Here is a 12,098-nt window from a genome sequence, read left to right on the forward strand (position 1 = left end):
CCAGTCTGTGCCTTGGAAACATCTTATGTCAAACTCTAGTAACAGTTAACCTAATTGGCACCCTTAAAATTCTGCCTTGAGCTGCTTACAACTCAAAACAAGTTTATCTTACTCAGTTTTTAATTATAAACCATCCAGATTTCAGAACCGTGAGTACTGGTTGAAGCATTGAGGTATGCTTTTGAAGACATTACATATGGCAGTTACTGAGCTGAAAGGATTAAATGCTGCAGCTTCCCCAGTTGCTCTTCCTCCATGAGAGCGGTGCCTGCCCCCAGCATTCTGTGGCACTTGGAAGACAAGACAGAGGCCAAATGCAGCTTTTTACCCTGGGCTTCCCTCTACAGTGTGGAACTCAGGTTGCTGCTTCTTTCCTCCCTGAAATGGCATGAATTTGCAGCAGATGGTGAACTGAAGAAATCATAGGAGGCACTGTCTTCTTGCCTGAATTTCAGTTGGAAGCTTGGAGATTTGGGGTTCAACAGAGATAAGGAATTGTAAGCCTTCATCCCGTCTGGTGGTTTGTGATCACACACCGCTCTGCGCTGAGGCTAATGGCCATGATCAGAGTTTCCAAAAAAAAAAAAAAAAAAAAATACAGGTTTCCCAGGCAAATGGATTTCCATACCTATGGAGAGCATACCTTTCTTTATCAGTATTTTCTTCCATTCTTCTAAAAAATTAGTTTGCGCTCTAACAGCCATTCCCATGATCTTTACCTCTCCTTGGGGAATGCAGATAATTTGAACAGTGGTTTTAAACTATTTTTCTTGGAATGCAGAAGTTCCGATAAGCTCTTCAAAGACACCTGAGGGCAAGAAGAGGGAAGGCAGTAGGCAGGGCTCAGGCCCTCTTTAACACAGACACATGTACACAAATAACACATTTGCACCAACACTGGAAGGAAATTCAATATATTTTAAAATGACTTTAACTCCTAGTGGTGGAACTATAGACATTTTTTTACAGCCCTTCCCTAAATGTTCATATGTGTTTTATATATATGTGTGTGTCATGTATTTGTATACGTGTATGTACACACATATATATAGAAACACATACATATATGTGCATATTTGTACATATAGGTATATAAATATGTAACGTGTACATATCAGTACATATGTGTGTGTGTATATGTATATATTGGTACATATATATGTATGTATATATGTATATATTTTTTCCTCCAATAGAAACTGAAATAAAGAAAGACTTTTTAGATTGTGAAAGTAAATTGAGTTCTGCTAAGGAAAAAGGGCTTCTGCTTCTGCTGCCTGTGAGGACTGTGCTGTCAGCAGTCACCGCCCCTCAGGCCCTGCACCTCGAGGCAGAGCCCTCCTCCAGCCGTGGCCAGCTCTCCTAACCAAGTGTCTCTTTTCCCCAGAATGGCTGCAGTCTGTCCAGGCCACGATGATCCTGTCGATCATCTTCAGCGTTCTGTCTCTGTTCCTGTTCTTCTGCCAACTCTTCACCCTCACCAAGGGGGGCAGGTTTTACATCACTGGAATCTTCCAAATCCTTGCTGGTAAGTTGTGGATGGTAAAGTCCGTGTGGAAGCGGGGCCTATCCAAGTCTGTGGAATGATTAGTTTAGTAGAAGGATGTGGCCTCAGAATGGCTGATGTTCATGAGTCTCCCCATTGGATGCTTTCCATAAAGTGAGTGTGGGTGCTTGTATGTGTGGGTGTTTATGTATATGTGTCTTAGAACTTGGGACTTAGAACTCTCTTCTTTTCCCTGGAATGAGATGCATATGAAAGAGAACTTAGAGGATCTGAAAGGAAGGTCCCCACCCAAGCCAGGCGTATCACCAAGAATGAAACGGCAATCTGGACACATAATCAGAGGTGAATACTGAGGCTATCCATAGTGCAAAGGTCAGGCTCGAGAGCTGTTTCCTGTAGATTACATTATGCCTCCGGAAAATGGCTAAGAACTGGCAAAGTTGTTATCAGGTATGTGTCTTCTACCAGTAGGTAGTGATGAAGTCACACTGACATTCTCACCTTCCTTGCTTCCAGTTCCTAGATTCCACTGGGCTTTGATTGACTGTTGTCATCCTCTGATATCTTCATTTTGGTGTTCTTGTGTTACATATTGTCATTTCCAAACATGGGGCCATGACAACACATGAAAACACATGAGAGGTCTCCTTAATCTCCTCCCCAAACTGTCTTCAATTTCCCTCATTAAATACGTTTTAAATATGCACGGTGTGCAGAACCTAGAAACTTCTATTACACAGGATGACATCTTCCAACTTTTTTCTGGATTCTGCCTAGCATCTTGCTCCATTAGCTCTTATATGTCTGTCTGTTGACTTACTGTTGACGGAGCCAGCAGGGCATTGGACAGAAGTAAGAGCCAGATGTAGTGGTGGATTCCGTGGTCCAAATTCATGGATGACAAACTTCATATGTACCAGAGTATGTCTAGGTACTGTGAGATGTTCTCAATTCTGACCCTCTGAGAGGGCAAAGGATGTAACATCTCTTCTCTGAGCTGGTTGTCAGAATGCCTGTGGTACCATTTTACCACCCTGTGCTCAGGAGCAGTCATTGGAAGGTTGAAAGCAGCCCATGTGTTTTTGATGGATATAATGCCTTAAATAGGGTTGTATGGGAAGACACAGCCTGAGGTTAGAGTTGGTGACCTTGTCTAGAAGCCAGAGAGTTCCCCTTTCCTGAAAAAAGGAAGTGAATGATTAACCACTTCTCATTAAATACTTAAATACAACATTTCAATACTCACGGTTTTGAGATTTCAAAACCAGACAGTGCTTTGCTACTTACCCATGTCTTCTGACACCAAGCCAAGCTCCTGGATGGTTGCTGGCTCTGTTAAATGACTAATTATGCAAGGAGATATCATTTCTAGGTACGTTAAAGTGAAGAGTTATCCTTACTCACTCAATTTTCAGTTGTAATAAAGACAACTGTAACATATTCTGGGGTTTTTTTTTTTTTTGCTTACTTGTTTTAATTTGATATCAAATCAAATAATGATCATATCCATTGCATCAGTGGATATGCCCTCAAGATAATATGGATTTAGAACCAGAAGTTTCATAATGTATTTATATTGAAATGTTAGTTTCATAAGCTATGACTGGGTTTTCATGCTCATGTGTGAGATGTGCCTCCCTCAAACCTTGTTATGATGTTGGCACATTACCCGTCTGATGTGAAAAAAATCACGTTTTATTTGTACAGGCTCATTATTCTACTGATGAATAATTTGAGCCCACCAGAGGGTAAATGAATGCCCAAGGTCACCCAGTTCATGACAGGGATGAGTGAGTGTTACGCTGAATATAGTGAGGTACTTCTCCTTATATTTTAAAGACAGAATCCACCAAAAAATTTAAAGAACACAAAATCCAAGGCAGAAGCTCTGGCTTTTATATTATCTTTTATTGGAACTGATTTACAGTGCAAGGTAAATGCAAATTTGCATCATGTATTATTCTGAAGTTCCAAACATCTGTGATGAATACAAGCCTGTAGCATAAGACCCAGTCACACTGAAAATATGGAGCCAAGAAGAAGCAAGCTGCTGTTGAACGGGCTCCTTGGGTTAGCTAGTACCTTCATCTTCATTCATCCTGCTGAGCTGTCTTGGCTTTAAGTCCTTTAGCAATGTTTTTCTAGCAACATCATTACATCATTTTAGGCCAAAACTCAAAGTCCAGAGATAAGAACACTTAGGTCACTCATGTAACTGCACTGTGTGTTAAAAGTATTTCAGTTCAGCCAAACACTCTTCTAGGTATTGCAATTTAAGTACGTTTACTAATCCACTCTTGCTTCACTATCTTCATTCTCCTCCCAAGTCAATACAAGATGTTTAGAACTGTGCTGGAAGTGCAGAATTCCGAATGTAAAAGCACATGACTTTGTCCTCTTTATCCCCTTTACATTTAGCTGCTTACCTCTCATGAGACTGAATTTTCAGTTATCTGTTGGTCCACATTTGAATAGGAAGTTATCTTGAATTTGAAATGCTGAGCTGTAATAGCAGTTGTATTTTGTAAGTCTGGAGAGTGTCCTGTCCTCCGTTGTTAATCCCAGTCAATGTCCTCTGAGAGTTGGTCTCCAGGGAACCTCAGATCTCTAGGATGTTGCACTGGAAATGGTTGCAGGGTCTTTCCACTAATGCTGAGAACTGAAAGAGTTCGGAACTCTACTTGGAGATTTCCTGGTTCTCTTATCGTGTGACAGTTCTAAGTCAATTTTATCATGTGGTTTTCTGACTCACAGACTAGTAAGAAGTTAGTAATTAAAGAGCTAATTAGAGTAGGGTTGTTGGAGATGAGAAACTCAGGTTTTGGGAAAACCTGGGAAGGGACAACTTAACGTCAATGAAATAGTTAGAAAAGCTAAAACTGACAAACAGAAGGAAAGAAAAGAAAGAAGGGAAAGAAAGAAAGAAAGAAAGAGAGGGAGGACAGAAGGAAGAAGAAAGTAGCTCCACACTCATGGGATGTAAAATCTACGAGCGTGCATGCCCGGCAAATGCCTGTCCAATGCACTGGAGCATTTTAAGTGAAAACCACTAGAATCTCTGTGTAGTCTCCGGAAGTGGCTATTATGGGCTGCATTATCTCTGCACAGCTTCCTCTTGGTGGACCCAGCTGTGGTCTTTATGGATGGCACACATGAGCTTTCAGGAAAGCACATGAAAGACGTTAGGGGTCTTGGAGCTGACTGTAGGTTTGGGAGTTGTCTCTGTCTCCTTGGTCTAGATTACAGCTCTGGGTGTCGTGTGGGGTCTCCATGGTTTGCCAAATCATCTCTTCCTTACTTAGCCACCAGGCTCACAGTTAGGAACTATCTCTTCTTGATTGCATTAGGTTGGCTGCTTCTTAAATGCATATCAAAAGCCTCCTTCCTTTAGTTCAGTGCTTTCAACCTCAGCAGTGCATCAGAATCACCTGAGGTCCTTTTTTTTATTAAAAAAGTGACAGTGGGCTGGGCGTAGTGGCTCACGCCTGTAATCCCAGCACTTTGGGAGGCTGAGGTGGGCAGGTCGCTTGAGGTCAGGCATTCAAGACCAGCCTGGCCAACATGGTGAAACCCTGTCTCTACTAAAAATAAAAAAAAAACCCGGTGTAGTGGTGCGCACCTGTATTCCCAGCTACTTGGGAAACTGAAGCAGAGGAGAATCACTTGAACCCAGGAGGTGGAGGTTGCAGTGAGCCAAGATTGTGCCACTGCACTCCAGCCTGGGTGACAGAGTGAGACTGTCTCCAAAAAAAAAAAAAAAAAAAAAAAAGACAGTATTCAGGCCTCATCCCTGGAGACCCATTTAATAGTTCTGGGATAGATACACTGCCTAGGTGACTCTGACGTGCATTTAGGGTTGGGAACCACTGACATAGCCATTAAACTGTCCCTAATCCCACTATGAGGTTTTCTAGGATATTTCCCCAGAAATAGCTAAACCAACTTCTTAGAGAAGGAACATCCTGATCCTGTGTCTGGACTTTGGAGTCATTCTTATTTTCAGAACCTATAGCCATCTTTTCCTAGACAGTAGTTATCCGTGCCTTAGCTCTGTTGGGTTGGGTCACACTAGACTGGAAAACATCTAGAAATTAACCTAGACACAGACCTAAAAGGAAGATTTGCACGTTTTGATTTATTTCACTGCTTATACCCAGCATCAAGCTCCATGTGGGGCACATAGAGGAGCCTGAATAAAACTATTGGTTGGATGATTAGATAATTGTGTTTTCTTGGCAGAATCAAACTCAAGTCAAATGTGTAGTTAGTGGGATTAAGAACAGAAAGAGTAGAGGGCACTCGTGAGTGAGTTTCACTTTCTCTTTTTGTTATTGTTGTTCATTTGTTTTGTTAATAGAAAGATCAATATAGCTATAGAGCATTTAGAATAAAAGGATTTGGGACAGATGTGGTGGCTAATGCCTGTAATCCCAACACTGTGGAAGACTGAGGCGAGAGGATTGCTTGAAGCCGGGAGTTCGAGACCAGCCTGGGCAACAAAGCGAGATGCCATCTCTACAAAAAATGATTTAAAAATTAGCCGCGTGCCTTGGAGCACGCCTGTGGTCCCAGCTATTCAGGAGGCTGAGGGAGGAGGATTGCTTGAATCTGGGAGGTCAAGACTACAGTAAACTGTGATCAGGCCTCTGTGCTTGCTCCAGCCTGGGTGACAGAGTGAGACCCTGCCTCTCAAAAAAAAAAAAAGAATTTGGTGGGGGGAATTAATAAAAGTTCAGTGCCATCCTGTTCACAGTGATTCAAAGATGGCTTATGTAGAATACCACATTTAGACATTTTTGTTAGGGGTAAATGATTATGGATGTCTCATTGGCCATGCCCAGATCAGAGTCAATGCTATGGGTGGCTTTGTAGGCAGCAATGGTCACTTGATACCGAAAATGAAAAAGGAGTGGGCTTCAATCACAGAAACACAGAGAAGCTTCTTGCTTTCAGAGGAACAGGCCTCACAGCCCCTTCCTGCCCTAGCTTATTGCCCTGAGGATGAAGTGGGAGGGAGACAGAGGCACCCACTCATCAACCCAACATCATAGCTGCACCTTCCAGTGACCACCCCGGTGGTCTCACTGACATCCCTTTCTAACCAACTTCTCTCTGGCTTCTGCCCCAGGCTCTCAAATGAAAGTGCTTTTGCTGAGGTTACCAAAGTACACTTTGAAGTCTTTAATTTGTTGGATCACTCTGCTCCTTTCAATACTGTTAGCTACTCACTCTTTGAAGCTTTATTCCCCTGGCTTCTGAGACATCGCCGTGTTCCCACTTGCCTGAGTGAACACACCAGGCGGTCGTGCTGGCCTCTCTTCTATCCCTCGCCCCACAGTCAGCCTTCTACTGAGTCCTGTGTTTGGTCAGCATCCTCCGTAGGCATTACACTCATTTCTTTTGTCTTGACTCACTAACCCCAGTGCAGCTATGCAAAGGCCTCCTCATGCGCCTTCCAGCTGCCTGCCTTGTCCCTGCCCGTGAATCCATTTTCTGCACTGTGGCCAGAGTGATCATTCTGAAACATGCATCTGATCATGTTTCTCCTCTGCTGAAGCTTCCTCAGAGGCTTCTCATCACAACTTCCTTAACATGTCATGTAAGGTCCTCTCTTTCCTGACCCTTAGTGAGCTATCAGCCTATTATATGAGAGTCCGTGTGGCTTCTCCAGTTCCCCAGTATGGACTCAGTGCCCATCTATGCTCTTGGGGCATCTGCTGCATTTCCTTCCCTCTCTTGAAATTCCATCAGATGATCTCGAAATTATATGCAAATGTCTGTCTTCTAGACACACAGTCCTTAAGGTAGGAGCCACGTCTCACTTACCTTGGTGCATCTAGAACAGCAGCTAGAAGAGTGCCCGCATGCAGTAGGCACTCATTAAATGTTCACTGAACCAAAGGGAGTGGAGATGATAAAGATGTACTGGGAATTCCCTCGGCTGCTTCCTTTGACCTTGGCTCCTTGGGTGCTCCCTTCCAAAAGCTCTGGGCTCTAATCACTCACGTGGAGTTGCAGTCACTGTTAAAGGAGCTTAAGACTTTCTCTTCAAAGGGGCTTTAGGGAGAACTTGCAGGAAGTTGTTGCAGACCTAGCCATCGTGAGACAGGGAGAAACTCTTGTAAGTTGAATGCCCAGCGCACATTTGTGTTGTCTGGACAGGGTCAGTGTCCTTCTGCTTAAAGCCGACCTATGCTCCCAGACTCAGGCCCCTCCCAGGGAGTCCCGGTCATTGCCAAAGAGCAGAACATCTGCCTGTGCCTCAGGGCCTCACTTACCCTTGCCACGAGGACCTGGTGATGCATCTCCACCTACTGGTTGCTGAGAAAGTGAGTGACAATCCACTTATTAGGACTACATCTAACCTCACTGCTATTTGGGCTGCTGTTTTACTGGACACTGCAACTTTGTTTGAGGACAGTACAGAAGTGGGAATACGCCACAGGAATGTAGGTGGACTATTTGGCTTTTGGAGATGACCACTGGATGACATTAACTGCATTGGGTTGCAGACAGCAGGAACCCAGCCAAAGAATCATTCTTCTCTCTTTCAGTGTGCATCTATTGCTTTACATGCAGACAATCTCATAATAATATATTCCCTGAAACATCAGTCTCCTGACAACAATCATATCAAGTGTGTATCCTCTCTTTGACTTTGTAGGTATCTGAGTTTACTGCTTATCACAGTTCAGCTTAGAGTCATTCACTGCTGAGATTCTACTAAGATGAGAGTCATACACATTAAACTGTGTAGTCACTGCACTTCTGTATATTGCCTCTTTCTGTCCCTCTTGTTCAAGGATGGAATCTGGTATTTCCTCTTAGCCAGTGAAATCGGGGAGTAGCTGGTCCATTCAGCTCCCAAGGCATTTCTCATGCCAGATCTGGTTAGACAGCCCATTTGGGAGCCCTGCCTGCATGATAGTAAGTGTTGTCCTGCCCTGCTAGCACTCTGTTAACACCTTGCTCTCTGCCAAGATCATACTTCCTTTTTTATAGCCTTGCCCTCATTAGATAAATCAGACAGAGCCCAAGAGACAACTTCAGTATTTCTTTCTTTTTTTTTTTTTTGAGACGGAGTCTCGCTCTGTCGCCCAGGCTGGAGTGCAGTGGTGTGATCTCGGCTCACTGCAACCTCCGCCTCCCGGGTTCACGCCATTCTCCTGCCTCATCCTCTCGAGTAGCTGGGACTACAGGTGCCCGCCACCACGCCCGGCTAATTTTTGTAGTTTTAGTAGAGACGAGGTTTCACCATGTTGGCCAGGATGGTCTCAATCTCCTGACCTCGTAATCCACCCACCTCAGCCTTCCAAAGTGCTGGGATTACAGGCGTGAGCCACCGTGCCTGGCCAACTTCAGTATTTCTTAAAGACAAGAGTTAGCACTTTGGAGAGACAAGTCATGGAACATTGGGACAAGATAATTAAGGATCCTGGACCTCAAGGCAAATAAAGTGTGTCCCCAGCAGATCAAAACTGCTGTTTTCCTCAATCAACAATTAACCAGCGATGATTTTGCTCCTGACATGGCCATCTTTGCCGTTTTCTGAACTTCCTGTAGGTGGCAGGTCCTGGATGCTGTCCCATCTTGGTTCCAAGACTATTGTATGGCTCTCTTGACGGGGGCCAATCAAGCAGGAGTCTTCTCCTCTGAGTTGCAGGGGGACAGGCTTAACAGGGTGGTTCCTGTGGCGTATTCCCACTTCTGTACTGTCCTCAAACAAAGTTGCAGTGTCCAGTAAAACAGCAGCCCAAATAGCAGTGAGGTTAGATGTAGGTGGCCGGGGGGCGGGTGCATTGGGAGCTCTGGAACTGCATGAATCCCACACGGCATACTGGATTTATAATAGAGTCACTCAGAGCTTCTCAAAGACCCTGTTTTCAGGGAGGAAACAGACCAGGCTTTGTGCAGCTCCAGGCTGGGGTGCTGACATCACTGGACCCCTCCTCGTGGGGCAGCGCTGACTGTCACGTGGGCTGGGGCCATCAGTTTGAGCATGGCTGCTCCACAGGGCCCAAGGTGGAGGTCTTTCTTCTCTTTCCCACACCGAAGGGCTGCACTGGTGGGCCAGGGAGGGTCGCTTGACCCGCCTGCGTATCCAATGCCCTTTAGCCTTCTTTGGGCTTCAGATGCAACCTTGGGACACCCAGGGAAATAGAGCTTGCCTTTGATCATTTTCCCCCTCCACAGCGTGACTTCTCGCTCGTACTGTCTGCTGTGTCCTCATCTCTTCCTCACTTTCTTTTTTCTCCTCCACACATTTCTTTGTCTGTTTGGCAGTGTCCATAGTCTTTGGTTGCTTCACCTGGTACGTGGCAACGCTGCTAGGGGGACCATAGGCCCCTGTGGTCTGCATGGAGCTTAATCCTTTTACCATGGCCTGACTCCAATAATGGTAAAATGTCACTTCACTTCCATTGGCTTCAGATAATGCCACTACTCATTTGTAGAGTGGCGCATAGATTTCCAGGGGCTTCCATACCCAACCACCCTTGCAAAGAGACAGGTAGATTTTTCCTGCAGCCTGAATGCCTGCTGGCCATGTAGTGTGGCGTGGGAATTGGTGATAGTTATAGAAAGAGAAATAGGGCAGAAAGGGTAAATAAAACCCTCAGAGATTAAGGCCTGGATGGCCGAGATTGGAAGTAGAGAGCAAGTCATTTTCCTTGTTTCCATATTTTTGAGCTACCTCCTTTCAATTCTGGACCTGGAAGTAGATTTCTTTCCAGAGGTAGAAATGTTCTTCCTATCCAGTGTTTGTCAGCATCTGGGGTGGTGGAGACGGGGCCACTCTACCATGGACTCTCCCTCACCCAGCTTGTCCCTCTCCTCCCCCAGGTCTGTGTGTGATGAGTGCTGCAGCCATCTACACGGTGAGGCACCCGGAATGGCACCTCAACTCGGATTACTCCTACGGCTTTGCCTACATCCTGGCCTGGGTGGCCTTCCCCCTGGCCCTTCTCAGTGGTGTCATCTACGTGATCTTGCGGAAACGCGAATGAGGTGCCCAGACAGTCTGTCTGAGGCTCTGAGCGTACACAGGGAAGGGAGGAAGGGAAACTAGAAAACAGAAAAAAAAAAAAAAAAAAAAAAAAGAGCTAGCGGAAAATCCCAAACTCAAACCAAACCAAACAGAAAGCAGTGGAGGTGGGGGTTGCTGTTGATTGAGATGTATATAATATCTCCGGTTTATAAAACCTATTTATAACACTTTTTACATATATGTACATAGTATTGTTTGCTTTTTATGTTGACCATCAGCCTCGTGTTGAACCTTAAAGAAGTAGCTAAGGAACTTTACATCCTAACAGTATAATCCAGCTCAGTATTTTTGTTTTGTTTTTTGTTTGTTTTGTTTTACCCAGAAATAAAATAACTCCATCTTGCCCCTTCCTTTTCATCTGAAAGAAGATACCTCCCTCCCAGTCCACCTCATTTAGAAAACCAAAGTGTGGGTAGAAACCCCAAATGTCCAAAAGCCCTTTTCTGGTGGGTGACCCAGTGCATCCAACAGAAACAGCCGCTGCCTGAACCTCTGTGTGAAGCTTTATGCGCACACGGACAAAATGCCCAAACTGGAGCCCTCGCAAAAACACGGCTTGTGGCTTTGGCATACTTGCCCTTACAGGTGGAGTATCTCGGTCACACATCTAAATGAGACATCAGTGACAACAAATCTTTGAAATGGTGCTATGGATTTACCATTCCTTATTATCACTAATCATCTAAACGACTCACTGGAAATCCAATTAACAATTTTACAACATAAGATAGAATGGAGACCTGAATAATTATGTGTAATATAAATGGTTTATAACTGCTTTTGTACCTAGCTAGGCTGCTATTATTACTATAATGAGTAAATCATAAAGCCTTCATCACTCCCACATTTTTCTTACGGTCAGAGCATCAGAACAAGTGTCTAGACTCCTTGGGACCGTGAGTTCCCAGAGCTTGGCTGGGTCTAGGCTGTTCTGTGCCTCCAAGGACTGTCTGGCGATGACTTGTATTGGCCACCAACTGTAGATGTATATACGGTGCCCTTCTGATGCTAAGACTCCAGACCTTTTGATTTTGCTTTGCATTTTCTGATTTTATACCAACTGTGTGGACTAAGATGCATTAAAATAAACATCAGAGTAACTCACTGGTCTCTGTTGAGTTTTTGTGGGGACTTGGGTGTGGGTACAAGGTACCTTTTGGAGCAGGATGAAGAGCGTCAGTGGAAAGCAAAGTTGAGCTGGAGATTTGGGTTATAGGATGGTGCTAAGGCACCAAAATCATAGCTGTTTTACAAGCTACTATGAGCACATGGTGCCTTCATGATGTCTGTGCAAACGTCTGCTCATTGGAGACAGTTGGGAATTGTAGCTGAAATGGAAGCTGTAAATGGACTGGAAAGAACTTGAGTATTCATTTAGTTCAACCCTTTCTGGTGCGCTGTTGTCTGATGACCCACATGGAAAACATGGAGGCATGTCATGAGCTGTCATGATATACCGGGAATGTTGGCATAAGCATCTCAGATCCCTAACCTTGAGGTATGATATGGTGAAAGGTCTGAATGATGGTGACTTGAGGCCACTCT

The 12,098-nt window shown here is 44.5% G+C and overlaps 1 protein-coding gene and 1 pseudogene across 2 annotated transcripts in view; both read left to right on the forward strand.

Moving 5' to 3' along the window:
- The window catches only part of PMP22 (peripheral myelin protein 22), a 35,589-nt gene extending 23,932 nt beyond the window's left edge, over nucleotides 1-11,657 (forward strand). For both annotated transcript variants that reach the window (XM_050763490.1, XM_050763489.1), the window contains exons 4-5: nucleotides 1,388-1,528; nucleotides 10,349-11,657. In XM_050763490.1, coding sequence (XP_050619447.1) covers nucleotides 1,388-1,528; nucleotides 10,349-10,512 — 305 coding nt within the window. In that variant the 3' untranslated portion in view covers nucleotides 10,513-11,657. The remainder of the gene's footprint in view (nucleotides 1-1,387; nucleotides 1,529-10,348) is intronic.
- Nucleotides 3,089-3,186, forward strand: LOC126940067 (uncharacterized; annotated as a pseudogene).
- Nucleotides 11,658-12,098: the final 441 nt, after the last annotated feature.

Source organism: Macaca thibetana, chromosome 16 (genome assembly GCF_024542745.1).
Source record: "Macaca thibetana thibetana isolate TM-01 chromosome 16, ASM2454274v1, whole genome shotgun sequence".
NCBI lineage: Eukaryota > Metazoa > Chordata > Mammalia > Primates > Cercopithecidae > Macaca > Macaca thibetana.